The sequence below is a fragment of the Sus scrofa genome, chromosome 15, assembly GCF_000003025.6.
Source record: "Sus scrofa isolate TJ Tabasco breed Duroc chromosome 15, Sscrofa11.1, whole genome shotgun sequence".
Taxonomy (NCBI): Eukaryota; Metazoa; Chordata; class Mammalia; order Artiodactyla; family Suidae; genus Sus; species Sus scrofa.
In genome coordinates, this window is record NC_010457.5 from 54897059 (window position 1) to 54915187 (window position 18129).

Consider the following 18129-nt stretch of genomic DNA (forward strand, 5'->3'; position numbering starts at 1 on the left):
CAGAGACCCCTATTTCTTTAATTTCATGTTTCTCTTCCTCTAATCACATTTTTCTTCTTCAAGAAGCCAGGCTGAATCTCAGCCCAAAACGCTTCCACCTGCCCTCTGCTGACTTTTTAAGTCACACACTAGGTGAATCAGTCAAGGTTTGACCAGAGAACCAGAACCAATAGGGGATCGTGTATTAAGAAGTTTATTGCAGGGAATGGGCCTACATGATTGCTGGGGGCTGGCTGGAACTCTCACACATGGAGTGAAACCACTGTCTACAGGTGGATTTCTTTCCAGAAGCTCCAGCTCTGCACTTAAGGCCTTTGAACTGACTGAACAAAGCCCACCCAGACTATCCAGGATGATTGCCTTTCCTTAAAATCAGCTGGTTATGGACTTTAATCACAACTACAAAATACTTTCGCTACATCACTTAGACTGGCATTTGACTGAATTACTGAGAACTGTGGCCCAGCCGAGTTGATAGAAGAAACTGAACTTCATTCTCAGAGAAACCCTCTCTGACCACTCAATCAGGAATAGGTCACTCTTGCTAGACTATTTTTCCCCATGGGATAATGGTAGCACCCATCACCAGCTGTACCTCTTTATTTCACTGTCTTTCCTAAAGACTAATTTCCATGAAAGTAAGGCCATATGAGTTTGTCTATCCTCTTAGCACTGACCACAGTACCTGACACATAGTTGGTACTCAAAAAAAAAATTGTTGAGTAAATATATGGATGAATTTAGAACACCCTATTGTTTCCAAGCATGTAAATACCTACTCATTTTCAAGCAATATCTGTCTAAATTAATTTGAAACACTTCATGGCATGGGTAATAGACTAGGTTCTCCAGAGAAACAGAAGCACTGGGAGGTAATATATACATACATATTATTTTAAGGAATTGGTTCACATGATTACATGGAAGCAGACCCCCACCCAGGCTGGAAATTCAGGGAAAAGCTGATATTGCAGTCTCAAATTCAAAACCTACAGGTTGGAAAATGAGGCAGGGTTTCTATGTTACACTATCTTTGAGGCAGGATTGCTTTCTGCAGGAAACCAGTTTTTGCTCTTAAGGCCTTCAATTGATTGGATGAGGCTCACGCATAGAATTTTTTTTTTTTTTTTTGGCGGCCACCCTACAGCCTACTGAGTTCCCTGGCCAGGGATCAGATAGACATAGCTGTGACCTAAGCCACACACTGGATCCTTAACCCACTATGCAGGGCAGAGATCAAACCTGTGTCCCAGAGCCTGATCCTGTTGTGCCACAGTGGGAACTCCGTTCACACCCATATTTTGGATGGTAATCTATTGTACTCAAAGTCTACTGATTTAAATGTTAATCTCATCTAAAAAAATACCAGAGTTTCCAGTGGCAGGCTGAGCAGGAGGCAAGCAGAAACCAGTATCCATGTGAATGAGTGTTGCAGTCCCTGGCCTGGGTTAAATGGGTTAAGGATCCAGCATTGAGCTGCAGTGTAGGTTGCAAACACTGCTCGGAGGCTTGGATCCCGCACTCCTGTGGCTGTGGCTAGGCCAGCAGCTGTAGCTCCAATTTGACCCCTAATCTGGGAACTTCCATATGCCATGGGTGTGGCCCTAAAAAGCAAGAAATAAAATAAAACCTTCCCTGCAACATTTAGACTGGTATTTGACCAAAATGCTGGGCAGATAGCCTAAGTTGACACAAAATTTACCATCACAGCATGCTTGTAAGAAGGACCATTTCATCAATATTATGGTGTCTAGGGTTTAATCAGCTTTTGGGGAACCCAAAAATGAGACCTGAAAATAAAATGTGCTGATTCCAAAATGCAAAAAGAAAAGTATAAGTAGGAATTAATAAAGATTTAAATCAGTGACAAAAAGTAAAACCTTTTCCCTAATAACAAATTAAGTGCAACTCGGTTCTTCTGAACCTAGCAACTATATATAATGGAGGTTATGGTTGCATTTATTTATTTATTTATTTAAGATGGCAAAAAGTTTACATCTTTATTTTCGCTAACATCTCACTGAAATTCAGAATTTAAGTTTTTGCATAGAACTTCCATATGACCCTGCAATCCCACTCTTGGGCATCTATCCAGAAAAAACTCTACTTAAAAGAGACACGTGCACCCGCATGTTCATTGCAGCACTATTCACAATAGCCAAGACATGAAAACAACCCAAATGTCCATCGACAGATGATTGGATTCGGAAGATGTGGTATATATACACAATGGAATACTACTCAGCCATAAAAAAGAACGACATAATGCCATTTGCAGCAACATGGATGGAACTAGAGACTCTTATTCTGAGTGAAATGAGCCAGAAAGACAAAGACAAATACCATATGATATCACTTATAACTGGAATCTAATATCCGCACAAATGAACATCTCCTCAGAAAAGAAAATCATGGACTTGGAGAAGAGACTTGTGGCTGCCTGATGGGAGGGGGAGGGAGTGGGAGGGATCGGGAGCTTGGGCTTATCAGACACAACTTAGAATAGATTTACAAGGAAATCCTGCTGAATAGCATTGAGAACTATGTCTAGATACTCATGTTGCAACAGAAGAAAGGGTGGGGGAAAAAATGTAATTGTAATGTATACATGTAAGGATAACCTGACCCCCTTGCTGTACAGTGGGAAAATAAAAAAAACTATTAAAAAAAATGACTATCCCTTTTCCAGGAAGCTAAATTAAATATCAAAACATTTTGAAAAAAATAAAAATAAAAATAAAAAGATATATGCACCACCTTCTTCAGTGCAGCGTTATTTACAATAGCCAAGATACAGAAAGTGCCCAGAGACATGTAAATGGATAAAGAAAACATATAAACAATGGAATGTTCCTCTTCACATTTTTGCTTCCTTAAAACCTTTTGGAAAAAAAAAATTTTATATGTAGATAATATATGTAGATAATAAAGCTCAATATTATTAGCAATAGCTAATATTTAAGCCATTAGAAATCACAAATATTTTATATCATGTCACAGTTGTTGCAGATTTTACAAAATAGCATTTACTCTCACCACTACTTTGAAATTATTACAAACCACTGTTATTTAATGTGGTAAACCGAATATGGTTGCATTTTAATAAGTTTAATATGATGGGAGCTTATTCGTTGCTTAGAGAACCCCTTTCTCCCAGTAATTGCTCTACTGTTTTCAAGGTCTTTGTGCCACCTGTGGCCTGGAATAAACTCTCCATCTGTTTGGAAACATCCTTCAAGAGCCAATTTAAACATTCCCCCTTCTCCACTTCCCTTGCAAAAAAAAATTCCCTGTCTCTGTGGATGACTGTTTCTTTATTTAGCCACTACAGTGTACAGGTAGTATACTGCACCTATAGTTCTTTAATGAAAGCATTTGCTGCCATTTCCTTCTCCCTAGTTGATTCAAAGTTACTTGAGGGCAGGAGCCATGTCTTATTCATCCTTCTTCCTTCTATTCCTAATGCTTAGCACAGGTCTGTCTTAAAATGGTAGCCCAGGAATTCCCGTCGTGCCTCAGTGGTTAACGAATCTGACTAGGAACTATGAGGTTGTGGGTTCGGTCCCTGGCCTTGCTCAGTGGGTTAAGGATCTGGTGTTGCTGTGAGCTGTGGTGTAGGTTGCAGATGCGGCTTGGATCCTACGTTGCTGTGGCTGTGGCGTAGGCCGGTGGCGACAGCTCCAATTCGACCCCTAGCCTGGGAACCCCCATATGCCAAGGGAGCGGCCCAAGAAATGGCAAAAAGCCAAAAAAAAAAAAAGATGATAGCCCAGTAATGCTCATCATCTTAATTATTCAATTGTGTTACCTTCAACTACATTCAGCCAATCAGCTTTATCCCCCAGGCTTTAACTTAATTTAATCTTCATAACAATTCTGTTGATGACAACAGAACAATTCTACTGAATAATAGGCATTATTATATCCTTTTTTTTTTTTTTTTTTGGTGTCATACATGGCATGTGGATGTTCCTAGGATGGGGATTGAACCTGTTTTACAGCAGTGACAATGCTGGATCCTTAACACTGAGTTACCAGGGAACTCCTATTACATCTTTTTTTTTTTTTTTTTTTTAATGGCTTCGACAATGCTGGATCCTTAACCTACTGCTCCCAGGGGATTGAACCTGCCCTCCACAGCAACCTAAGCCGAGGCAGTCGGATTCTTAACCCACTGCACCATAGCAGGAACTCCATGTCTAATTTTAAGATGAAGGCATTCAAAATCAGAGAGGTGAAGTGTTTTGCTCAGAGTTTCCCAGCTACCAGGAGGCTTCCTTTCATGTTTCTTCTGCTGTGTAGAGCTCTCTGTCACTAGCAGGTGGTCCTTGCCCTTAAGATGCTTTTACATCAGGCTGTCCTCTTCCATCCCTTATTTAAGGCAGCTTGCTCTTGCATGCTTGCTCAGAGATGAAAAATGGCTGGTCTAGGACAGCCTGTAATGCTCTGGGCTCAGTGGATAAATCTCTACCAGCCAAGAGATGGACTTTTATTCTTGTCTTGCCTTTAAGCAGTGTCTTTGGCCTTTCTTGTCCACACCCCAAAGAAAAGCTTCTTTTTAAATGTTCCTCTTCACATTTTTGCTTCCTTAAAACCTTTTGGAAAAAAAATTTTTTTTTTGCCAAACCCACAACCTGTGGCAGTTCCTGGGCCAGGGATCTAACCTGTGCCACAGCAGTGACAATGCTAGATCCTTAACCCACTAGGCCACCAGGGAACTCCAAAACCTTTGAATTTTAACAAGTCATTATTGAGTACATCACATGTACCCAGCACTGTTCTATGTGCAGGGAATATAGCAATTTAAAAAAAATTTCCTATGTCTAACTGAATCACTTTGTTGTACAGCAGAAATTAGCACAACAGTGTAAATAAATTATACTTCAATAATACTTTAGAAAAAACAAACCAAAAAGCCCCAAAACAAAATTCCTCCCTTGTAGAGCTCACATTAGAGCAAGCAGATGGGCAGTAAAAGAACTGAGAAATAGATCTATAAGGGGTGGGAACGATACTATGGGAAAAAAAAGAAAAAGAAAAAGAAAAGAAGAGAAAGAAAGAAAGGGGATAAGGAAATAACAGACAGAGCCTAAGGAGGGAATGGTTGGGTCTCCCTGCCTCACAGTTCAGGATCTTGCTCCCTGTCCCCAATCCAGCATGTTGACAGCCCACAATGAGAAAATGAGATTTTCTGTTAACTTAGTGAAGAAAATATGACAGTCAGATGACTGGAAAGGCAAATACTGCAGTATGTGAGCAAAATCAAAACTTCTGAAAGCAACGCTTTTCCTACACGTCATTAAGCAATAGAACCCCAAATGCGTTTTGGTCTCTATAGTGAGTTCCTTTTGTCAGAAGGCCAACTTTTACACTGCTTATCTCCAGTGTTCTTGTTTGCCTTTTGCTCACCTAGGCCATCCTAAACCATATAAAAAGATCAAAGACAGCCCGCTTGGGGCATCTCTTCCAGGACAGCACCAGCTAAGGACTCTGGAAAGTACAATATCTTTTGTTCCAGTTCCTGATGGATTGGCTTCAGCTGTTCTTTCTCCATCCTGTATTATTTTATCAAGGGGCTGCTTTTCCTTTTGCACTTCTGTTTAATTATCTCTGCATTACGGATTCATTTTCCACTCGTGCCAGGTAGGTCTGATGGCTAATTTTGCTCTTATGTCTGTGAATACTGGAGTAGATCAAAAAGCCCAGATTGGAGTGCAGATGTGAATATTAAATATTAACTACACTGGTTGTTTTTAAGTTATCACCACTGCCACTGATGATTGATTGCTTGAACAGAAATATGTCCAATAGAGTGAATCAGAACTAGAACTTGACATCATGTCTGGATTGACCCAGCCAGAGTTGCACAGGTCCACATTAAGTGGGAAAAGGTTGAAAATAAACTGGGGAGAGATGTATGTTGAGATGGTACAGGTATTCCCCAAATGGGTACATCCATATGCCCCAGATGTTTCTGAAGAATTCTATCATTTTCAATAAAAATAAATTTTATTAAATATAAAACTATGTGATTTTTTTTAAACGCCTTTGTATGATTTCTCAGAGAAATGAAACAAGTCAAAACAAATTTTTCTAGGTTAGCTATATCTCAACCTGGGCTCCAATTATTATTGTCACTAGAGATTTGATTAACTTGATTGAAATAATTTTTTTATAGCTACTAAACTCAATACACCAGAGGTAGTCCCTATTTTTTTTTAAAAAAAAGCTTTATTGGAATATTTTTGTAAGGTGAAAAATCTATTGCCAAAGTTCTACCTCCTAATAATTCACTTATTTTTGAAATTAGGATTTGTATATATCGGGGATTCTTAAATAAAATCTAGCTGTCTGTAGCAATCAGGATGGCTGAGTTTGATAAACTACGGTAGGTTATTACATGTTCACACTCTTTGACAGACCCTTACCTTTGTTTGGGAGATGAGGGAAGCAGTTGTTAAAAAAAAAAAAAAAAAAAAAAAAAAAGGAGTTCCCGTCGTGGCGCAGTGGTTAACGAATCGACTAGGAACCATGAGGTTGCGGGTCCCTGCCCTTGCTCAGTGGGTTAACGATCCGGCGTTGCCGTGAGCTGTGGTGTAGGTGGCAGACGAGGCTCGGATCCCACGTTGCTGTGGCTCTGGCGTAGGCCGGTGGCTACAGCTCTGATTCGACCCCTAGCCTGGGAACCTCCATATGCCGGGGGAGCGGCCCAAAGAAATAGCAAAAAGACAAAAAAAAAAAAAAAGTTTCCTATTGATAAAGAATCACAAACACTAGGAGTACCCTTGTGGTTCAGAGGGTCAAGGATCTGGTGTTCACCTCAGTGGCTGGCTCACTGCTATGGTATGGGTTCAATCTCTATGCCCAGGTGCAGGGGGGGGGGGAATCAGACTCATGCAAAATGAATGCAAAAAATAAGGGTTAATCCTGTAGGTTAAGATTGCTGGCTTTGGAGTCACCTGGTGAGTCATGACACCCCCCTCACTGCCTGGGTGTCCTTTGTGTATGTGAATAAACTGAGTTTATCTGTAAAATAAATAAAATGGAAATAATAATGCCTACCTCATGGGATTATTTTAAGACTTAAACAAAGATGTTTCTTATAAAGGGGTTATTAGCATAATACCCAGAATAAAATAAGCACTTAAAAAGAATCATGCATTCTGCACTGTCCATATGTGCACATTTTAATGTTTACAGATTTCAGGACAGTTACTTCCGGGAAGAGTACTGTTTCATGTTTCACTTCTGCGGTATAAAGAATAAACATTTTCCCTTATTTTACGATGGCAGGGAGGCGAAGGCTTGGGCCACAGTGTTTATCAGGGCGGGTGGGGGAGGATTCACTCCTAAGCATAGGTTCAAAATGCAGCTCAGGAAACTGCAGGGCCTGTGGAATAGAATTTCTCACACCCAGACACCTACCATCTCCCTCAAGAAAGAAAGAAATTCTTGCAAAGCATGTGCATCAGCACCAAGAAGCTGTGATATAGAGGATTCCTCTTTTTTTTTTTTCTTTCTTTTTTGGCCACACCATGGCATATGCATTGAACCTGTGCCACAGCAGTGACCAGAGCCATGGTAGTGAAAACACTGGAGCCTTAGCCCGCTGAACCACCAGGGATCTCCTGAGAAATTCCTCTTTGATTCACTTTTCCTGTCCTGGACCACTCAGTCCCTGTTTCACAATTTTTTTTTCCTGACCTCTTTGTTCAGATGTATTAATTAGGTACCAATTAAAAGGAAAAAGCAAACACATCTTCACACATGGAAAGAGGAGCCAAGTCCTAATAATGTGGGATCTTTGGGGCCTTTGCAGATTCACTGGCTTCCAAAGGAGACACATTCCCCAAACCACTTCATTGATGTGGGTATTTCCAGCATTACAGAAAGTGCTAAATCATGAGGTCTTAAAGGGCAATAAAGAGAATTAAGGGCAGATGTAAAGACAAATATCATATGATATTCCTTATATGTGGAAACTTAAAAAATAATATGAAGAACTTATTTACAAAACAGAAATAGACTCAGAGACATAGAAAACAAACTTACGGTTACTAAAGGGGATGAGGGGGTTAGAGATAAATTAGGAGTTTGGGATTAACACATATACACTATTATATATATAATAAACAACAAGGGCCTGCTGTATACCACAAGGAACTATATTCAATATCTTATAATAACCTATAATAGATAAGAATCTGAAAAAGAATATATATATACATATATACATAACTGAGTCATTTTGCTGTATATTTGAAGCACTATGTATCAACTATACTTCAATAAATTAAAAAAAAAACCATGGGGGTTCCCATTGTGGCTCATTGGGTTAAAGACCCAACATTGTCTCTGTGAGGATGTGGGTTTGACCCCTAGCCTCACTCGGTGGGTTAAGGATCCATCGTTGCCTCAAACAGTGATGTAAGCAGCAGGCGCAGCTCTGATTCTACCCCTAGACTGAGAACTTCCATATGCTGCAGGTGTGGCCAGAAAAAGGAAACAAAACAAAATATTATACTCAAGGACCTACCATATAGCACAGGGTAATCTACTCAATACTGTGTAATAATCTATATGAGAAAAGAATCTGAACAGGAATGGATATATGTATAACTGATTTACTTTGCTGTACACCTGAAATTGACACAACTTTCTAAGTCAACTATCCTCCAATAAAATTTATTTAAAACCCCCCAAAATATTATACTAATGATAGCTTTATTCAAAGCACATATTATATGATTTTATTTGTATTAATTAGGAGAGTAGGCTAAACTATGTATGCATTTGTCAAAAATTACTAAATAGGATGTGAGGGAGATCTGGCTGTGACATCTGTCACCTTGTTGATTCCCAGAGTTGTTTCAGCTGATCTGGTGGGCTAGGTTGGTGTTCCCTTTCTTCCTCACCGCTCTATGTGTGTCCCTCCTGAAGCTGCACCCTGAAGAACCCCCTTCCTGAGGTACAGATTGTTAAACAATACAGTTAGAGGGGCTGTAATTGAATTTGCAAATAGTTATCAAAGGGAGGTACTGAGCCCCCCGCCCCCACCTCTAAGGCCCAGGGCAGTGCCACCCTGTGAAGAGGAAGAGCCTCACCTGGACATGGTGATGCCTCCATCCCCGTCATTTTTGTGGAGCGGTAGCGGGTACCTGGCCGGGGGTGGCCCTAATGGGAAACATTCTGGACCTGTCCCACAGGATCGTGGGGAGCAGGTGTCAAAGAGGGGTGCCCGGTGTTGTCAAGATTTGTCTCCAGAGGAAGTGGTTTACAAATCGACTCTGGCTCTTCCCCCCACGTTTCTCTCCTTCAGAAGAACACAAGGAAGGCACCAGAGTGACAACAGGGTGACTCTTGAAGGAGGGTGGGTGCGGCCCACCTCCATTGGTTTCCCCGGGTGAATTGCCATCTGGAGTGACTTAGGTGTCGCTGTGCCGGGTGCCCTGTGTTTCAGGTACCTCTTCCTCCTGGCGGGAGGGGGCGCACTGGCCGTGGCCGCCATGGGTGCTTTCGCTGTGCTGGTCTTCGTCCCGGCTCTGGGCGCCGTGGTCCTGATCCACTCGCTCGGCCCCCGGCACGTCCACAGGCCGACCTTCCTCTTTCAGATGAGCTGGCAGACGCTGTGCCATCTGGGACTGCACTACACGGAGTATTATCTGCAAGAATCTCCTTCCACAAGGTAAAGCGGCCCGGTTCTTGTGCTGGGACCCAGCACGCCAGGGGTTTGCTTGCACCTGGGCGGAGGTGGAGAGCACCTGGGTGTTGAGTTTGAATCCGATTTCTTCCACATCTCAGCAGTGTGATCTTGAGTGAGTCACTCAACCTCTCTCAGCCTCGGTGTGTTTTTCTGAAATAAAGGATGTGTGTGTGTGTGTGTGTGTGTGTGTGTGTGTGCGCGCATGTGTGTGTTTTGGGGGGAGAACAATACCTATCTTGCAAGCCTCTTATGTTATAGGTAATGAATACAAGTGTAATTATGCAACTAACATCCTAATGACTACTATGTGCTGCCTGTGTGGCACATTGCCTGGCATTATTGTAATTGTCACTGTGCCAGAAAAAGGGGGTGGGGACCAGGAGTCCTGAGGCCTACAGATGAGGCCAGCCTGGAGGTGACTAAGCACAGGACACATGCCTTAGTGTGGGTGGTTCAGACACATTGCTAGCAGCCTCCCCTCCCTTGTCACAGGACAGGGAAGATTTAAATATACTGTAAACCTTTGCTGCCTTCCCACAGCACCTGCTTTGCAAGAGTTTAACTTTCATTGAGACTCAGCTATTCCAACCTCGAAAAAGAGGTCACCCAATCCAGGAAAAAAAAAATCAGATGCTAAATAGAATCTAGGGAATGTATTTTCTGGATCAGTGAGCTCACCAAGATTAGAGGGAAACAAGTACCTCCGTCATCCTGAGGTGTGCTGTGCCCTCTGCTACCACCGCTGGTCTGGCTCCATGGTCGCTCAGTGAACTGGAGCCATGCCCTGTCCAGGACTGTCACTTCTCTGATTCCAGCTGCCACTGGTTCCTCCTTTTGCCATCCTCCCACACCCTTTCCTTTCCTTTGTTCTGACTCTTTTCACCAAAGACTACAGGGCCTGCTTCTCTGAAGAAAAGACAAGATGGTGGGTGGGTAGTGAGTGGACAGTACTGACTTAGGATTTCAGGAGGAAGTCGGACATGATAGGGGCTGGAGAAGCAAGTAGAACAGGATCTGGCTGGATGGGAGGGAGACCGAGCCAGAGCTGAGTTGGGAAGATGCATTACATTGCTCTGGCTCTCATACAAAATACTCAGACACAGTTGGCTTCAATAACACACGTTTATTTCCTCTGGAGGCTGGAAGTCCAAGGTCAAGGTGTTCTCAGGTTCGGCTTCTCCTGAGGCCCTTCTCCTTGGCTTGTAGGTGCCTTCTTCTCCCTGTGCTTTCACATGGTTGTCCCTCTGTGTGTGTGTGTCCTGATCTCGCTCTCTCTTTTTTTTCAGAGCTGCACCTGAGGCATATAAAATTTCCCAGGCTAGGAGTTGAATCAGAGCTGTAGCTGCCGGCCTACGCCACAGCCACAACAATGCCAGATCTGAGCTGTGTCTGTGACCTACACCACAGTTCACGGCAACACCGGATCCTTAACCCACTGAGCGAGACCAGGGATTGAACCTAGGTCTTCATGGATACTAATTGGGTTCATTACCCCTGAGTCACAATGGGAACTCCCTGATCTCTTCTTACAAGGAAACCGGTCATTTTGGATTAGGGCCCAATCCTCAAGACCTCGTTTTACTTTAATCTTTAAAGACTCATCTCCAAAAAAGTCACATTCGGAGGTATGGCAAGTTAGGACTTCCAACATATGAATGGGGTGGGGGGGAGCTGCACAGTCAGCCCTTAACAGAAGGTGAGTGAACAGGGATTGGTGGCGTTTGTCGGCAACTTTGCTGACTATTAGGATAAGTCAAATAAGGGGGTCAGTTGTCGTTAAGTTCTCAGACACCACAGATAGAAACAGCAGTGGTTAGGAACCAGTGCCATTTTCTTCCCGTGGGACAATATTTCTGAGTGTAGAGTGTGTCACTCTACAATTTTCATTAATTTTCTCCATGATAATCTTGCCAAGAGGACCTTCTGTACTCGGTGATGGTGAGGCTGGAACAGCTCGGGTGACTAGTTAAGAACACACCTCAACTTGCTAAGACTCAGCATACCCCTGAACTTCTAGCCTGACTCACTATTCCTCAGGCCCAGTCCCAGAGCCTGCAGAATCTCACAGTCAGAGACTGGTTCACATTCCAAATCTTCAACTCCCTATAATCTCTGTAGGAAGAACTAAGATGAAACACAACTAAAGTTTCATTTCTTCTATGACAATTTTCACCCAGACCCCTGATCCTAAGCTTTATAAGCTATTCCTAGAAATACTATAATCAATATTTCACCACAATATTCCTTGTCATTATTCTATTTGACTCTCTGAGTAAGGATTCATTTCCCCATTTAGCTTTCCATCCTGCTCAGAGGAGCTTGTGGTTCTGAATTAACCCAAGAATCTTTGCGGGGGCACGGCAAGCCATGAAATTGGCAGTAATTGTTTAGAGCTACCTGTTTGCCGTGGGTCTTGTGTGAGAGATTGGAAGGAGATAAACATGGAGTTTTTGGTTTGTTCATTTGTTTATTTAATGGTCACACCTGTACCATATGGAAGTTCCCGGGCCAAGGACTGAATCTGAGCTATAGCTGCGACCTATACTGAATCCTTTAACCCACTGTGCTGGGTGGGGGATTGAACCCTCGCCTCTGCAGTGACCCAAGCCGCTGCTGTTGCATTCTTAACCCACTGTGCCACAGCAGGAAATCCTGAATGTGGAATTTTTTTTTTTACATTAAAAAACAAAATCTCTGAGCTTCCTCTGTGGCACAAAACGATAGATGGTGTCTTGGGAGCCCTGGGACATGGGTTTGATCCGAGCCTGTCATGGTGGGTTAAGGATCTGGCGTTGCTGCAGCGTCTACAGTTTGGATCTGATCCCTTGCCCAGGAGCCCCACATGCCATGGGGTGGCCAAAATTAAAAACAACAAAATGAATCTCTTTCAGGTTCTGCATCACTCTTTCTTCCCTCATGCTCTTGACCCAGAGGGTCACATCCCTCTCCCTGGACATTTTTGAGGGCAAAGTGGAGGTGGCATCGGAAGCTGTAGGAAGCGAGAGTTCTCTGCCTAAGCGTCTGTGGAAGGCACTGCCCTATTGCAGCTACTTGCTCTTTTTCCCTGCTCTTCTTGGAGGCCCTCTGTGTTCCTTCCAGAGATTTCAGTCTCGTGTTCAAGGGCCCAGGAGTTGGGATCCCAGGCACTCTCTCTGGGCTCTGACCTGCAGGGGCTGCAGATTCTGGGACTAGAGTGTCTGAAGGTGGCCATGAGGTGGGCGGTGAGCGTAGGGGCTGGATTGACTGATTGTCGGCACCTGCAATGCGTCTATGTCATGTGGTCCATGGCTGGGCTCTTCAAACTCACCTACTATTCCCACTGGATCCTGGATGAGTCCCTCCTCCAAGCAGCGGGCTTTGGTTCTGGGTTTGGTGGGAGCACCGGTGAGGAAAGTTTTGTCCCTGATGCAGACATTTGGACGCTGGAAACCACCCACAAGCTATCCCTATTCACCAGAAAGTGGAACCACAGCACAGCACAGTGGCTCCGGCGCCTGTTTTCCAGCAGGGCAGGACCTGGCCCTTGTTGCAGACATTCGTCTTCTCCGCCTGGTGGCACGGACTCCACCCAGGGCAAGTGTTTGGTTTCCTCTGCTGGGCTGTGATGGTGAAAGCCGATTACCTGATCCACACCTTTGCCAAGGTATCCATCAGGTCCCAGCTGATGTGGCTGCTCTACAGAACTCTCACCTGGGCCCACACACAGCTCATCATTGCCTACATAATACTGGCTGTGGAGGCCAGGAGTCTCTCCTCTCTCTGGTTGCTGTGTAATTCTTACAACAGTGTCTTCCCCATGGTGTACTGTATTTTGTTTTTTCTATTAGCAAAGAGAAAGCATAAATGTAACTGACATCTTTCCCCAGCCTTCACCTTATACACCTATTGAAACAGACTTTAGAAAGTGCCAGCAGAAATGAATCCGACTAGGAACCATGAGGTTGAGGGTTCGATCCCTGGCCTTGCTCAGTGGGTTAAGGTTAAAGATCCAGTGTTGCCGTGAGCTGTGGTGTAGGTCACAGATGTGGCTCGGATCTGGCGTTGCTCTGGCTCTGGTGTAGGCTGGTGGCTACAGCTCCGATTCAACTCCTAGCCTGGGAACCTCCCTATGCCGTGGGTATGGCCCTAAAAGGACAAAAAGACAGACACACATACACACAAAAAAGAAAGTGCTAGATGGTGCCTTGAAGATGCATGTGCTTGAGCCTTTCCATAATAAAAGTGTTTAAGTATTGAAAGTGCCAGCAGAAATGAATCCGACTAGGAACCATGAAGTTAAGGGTTTGATACCTGGCCTCGATCAGTGGGTTAAGGATACAGCGTTGCCATGAGCTGTGGTGTGGGTCACAGACACAGCCAGCAGCAACAGCTCTGATTAGACCCCTAGCCTGAGAACCTCCATATGCCCTGGGAGGGGCCCTAGAAAAGGCAAAAAGACAAAAATAAATAAATAAATAAATAAATAAATAAAAGTATTGAATGTCTATACCTGATGCCTTGGCATAGGGATTTGCGTATCTACTTTAATAAGCTATTAATAATGTTACTACGGATTGAGAAAAGAGAAAGACATGATTTCCTCCCTTAGGTTTACAGTTTAGGGTTTAGGTGTGGAAGTAAAGTTTAGGTTTAATATGATACATAAAAACATTCGGCACTGCAAACCAAATGGGAAATCGTATATACAGATGATTTCCAACTTAAGATTTTTTTTTTTGGCCGTGCCCGCAGCATGTGGAAGTTCCCAGGCCAGGGACGAACCCGAGCCACAGCAGTGACAACACTGGATCCTTAACCACTGAAACCCCCTGATGGTTTGAGTTACGACTTTTCTTTTTTTTTTGTTTGTCTTTTTTGTTGTTGTTGTTATTGCTGTTGTTGTTGTTGCTATTTCTTGGGCCGCTCCCGCGGCATATGGAGGTTCCCAGGCTAGGGGTTGAATCGGAGCTGTAGCCACCGGCCTACGCCAGAGCCACAGCAACTCGGGATCCGAGCCGCGTCTGCAACCTACACCACAGCTCACGGCAACGCCGGATCGTTAACCCACTGAGCAAGGGCAGGGACCGAACCCGCAACCTCATGGTTCCTAGTCGGATTCGTTAACCACTGCGCCACGACGGGAACTCCTGAGTTACGACTTTTCGACTTTACAGTACTGCAAAAGCAATATCATTCAGTAGGAGCCATACTTCTTTGAATTTTGAATTGTCATCTTTTCCTGGATGGCAATTTATGATACAATGCTCCCTAGTGATGCTGGGGCAGGGCAGCCGCAGCTCTGAGTCAGTCACGTGATCACAGGAGTAAAGAACTGATACACTTCCAACCATTCTGGACTCAGACAACATCCACTTTCAGTACAGTATTCAATCAATTACATGAGATATTCAACACATTAATACAAAGAGACATTGTGTTAGATGATTTTGCCCAACTGTAGGCTAATGTTAAGTGTTCTGAGCATGTTTAATGTAGGCTAGGTTATGATGTTCTGTAGGTTAGGTGTGTTAAATGCATTTTCAGCTTATGATGGGTTTATCAGGGTGGAACCCTATTATCAGTGGAGGAAGATCTGTATGTGGACATCCAAAAATTGAGTGTCCAATAGGTCCACTTGGTCCTGGAATATGAATTTAGCAAGACAAAACCAACAACAAAACAAAACATAAATCATATTATCATACTGATTTTTCACATGATCTAGAGACTCATCCCTCTCTACAGGTAATTGGAAAAACTTGGTTAAAAAATGGAAAGGTTGATATTACATCAGAGATATGTTAAACCAAAAATCCAGTGAAGACTAAATAACCACTTACATCACTGCTAATTGCAAAACTGACTCATGAAATATGTCCCACAAAGAGATCAGTAACAAAAGTAAACATTGTTTTGGTACAGCCTTGAGGGTCTGGTCCTTTTTCTTGGCATATCCTAAATAACTTCCTCTGTTAGGATTTAAAATACACCAAGAGAAAGATGTAGGACTCCCAAGTTACAGTGAAGCAATATCTTTTTTTTTTTTTTTTGTCTTTTTGCTATTTCTTGGCCGCTCCCATGGCATATGGAGGTTCCCAGGCTAGGGGTCTAATCAGAGCTGTAGCTACTGGCCTACGCCAGAGCCACAGCAACGTGGGATCCGAGCCGCGTCTGCAACCTACACCACAGCTCACGGCAATGCCGGATCATTAACCCACTGAGCAAGGGCAGGGACCGAACCCGCAACCTCATGGTTCCTAGTCGGATTCCTTAACCACTGTGCCACGACGGGAACTCCAAAGTTCCAGAACCAGGTATTGAACCCAAGCCACAGCAATGACAATGCTGAATATTGAGCCTCTAGGCCACAGGGGACTCCAATATCATTGTAACTAGCATTTCCCCAGTACTACTACATCAGTGGATCACCTGGATGATGATATAACTTACTTTTTTCTTTAACTTTAACTCACCTCACTTTATTTTTTTTTCTTCCTTTTTAGGGCTGCACCCATGGCATATGGAAGTTCCCAGGCTAGGGGTCAAACTGGAGTTGCAGCTGCTGGCCTACACCATAGCCACAGCATCTCAGGATCCACGCTGCATCTGTTACCCACACCACAGCTTGCAGCAACGTAGATCCTTTAACCCACTGAGTGAGGTTAGGGATCTAACTCTCATCCTCACAGATACTAGTCGGGTTCTTAACCCACTGAGCCACAACGGGAACTCCTAACTCACCTTATTTTAAAAATATGCCCTCTTTCTAAGCAGTAGCATTGGTGAAAATTGGCTTTTGTGTACTAATTATATTTTGTTCTGAGGCTCACTAAAAGAAACACGTTATTTCTTTAAATGAGAAGCATTTGTGTACTGCTTAAAATCATCTGCTAACCCCAGGATTACATCTATGCCATCACATGAAGCAATGTACAAGTATCTAAACTTCTAAAACCAATTATATTCATCCTCAAAATATAAAAACGCAAGAAAGCTTTTAATCTTTAACCTGACAAAGATAATACTAAGAAGTTATGGATCACTTGGAAAGTTATTTTGGAGTTCGCTGATGGCTCAGTGGGTTAAGGATCCAGCATTGTCACTGCTGTGGCTCAGGTCACGGCTGTGGCATAGGTTCAATCCCTGGTATGGGAAGTTCTACATGCTGTGGGTGCAATGGAAAAAAAGTTATGGCAGTTATCACTCACTAACATTAGAGCAAAGAAACAGCCCCCAATCTTAACACATAGAAAACAGCACAACAAGCAGCAAGGGCCTTGAACAGGTGGCATGAATGTGTTGTGGTCTTAATCTACACTTTCTCTCACTACACCCAATAGCTCAGAGGAGACAATGCGGACAAATGGGGTTTCCAGGGTTGGGGACAAAGAGGAAACAGTAACTAGCCAAGAGAGTGTTAAGACTCTAAGATCATCACAAGCACTGAAATAGCAATCCTTAGGGAGTTCTTGTTGTGGCTCAGCAGAAACGAATATGACTAGGAACCATGAGGTTGCAGGTTTGATCCCTGCCCTTGCTCAGTGTGTTAAGGACCCAGCATTTCCTTGTGCTGTGGTGTAGGTCACAGACACGGCTTGGATGCTGCATTGCTGTGGCTGTGGTGTAGGCCAGCAGCAACAGCTCCAGTTAGACCCCTAGCTTGGGAACCTCCATATGCTGCAGGTGAGGCCCTGGGGGGGGGGGGAAGGTAAAAAAGAAATGGCAATCCTTAGAATCCACCCAGAGAGGCAAGTGGGATAGTAGTGTCATAAATTGCTGGAAAAGTTTAATCATTGTAGCATTATTTATTATGGAAAAAAGATTCAACAAGAGAATAATTTAAGTCCCTCAAATTATGAGGGACTGTTATAGGGCCATTAAAAATGAATTTTTATAGAGTCACTTGTGGGGAGCTGGCTACATGGTTCCCCAATTATGAAAATCTTTCAAACTGTACACTTCAGATTCATCCAAGTTTCTGTGTATCTGTTACACTTCACTGATTTTAAGTGAGTGCTTTTAATGGTTAGGGAAGTGATTATGGGAATGTTCAATTTTAAAAGGAGTTGGTTAATGAAGTCTTTTAAAGTGCAACTTGCTCTCGTATCTGGCTAGGGGTAATTTCTGCTTCTCTGATTGGTTAAAATCAGGACATCTACTTCCTTGTCTTTCTAGTTGCATCTTCTAGGAAGTGTTTCCTTTAGCTGACAGTTTCAAGAGTGAGGCAATGTGAGGGAATTACTCCTGGGAGTAGTCTGTCTGCAGAGGCGATCTTGGGACCCCAGAAGGGCAGAGAACAGAGTCTGCATCTTCTGTCCTTGTTTCCTTTGTTAGCACTTAACTCTCTCAGTTCCTGGCTGCTTGACAGCGTTTTCTTTTTCTTTATGGCCAAACCTGCAACATATGGAAGTTCCTAGGCTGGGGTTCAAATTGGAGCTGCAGCTGAT

General features: G+C 43.4%; 1 protein-coding gene across 1 annotated transcript; it reads left to right on the forward strand.

Moving 5' to 3' along the window:
- Window positions 5455–14191, forward strand: MBOAT4 (membrane bound O-acyltransferase domain containing 4). The gene is given in 5 exon segments (NM_001190423.1): window positions 5455–5643; window positions 9461–9685; window positions 12595–12869; window positions 12872–13197; window positions 13200–14191. Coding segments are annotated over 5 exon segments (1302 nt in total). The 5' UTR covers window positions 5455–5524; the 3' UTR covers window positions 13557–14191.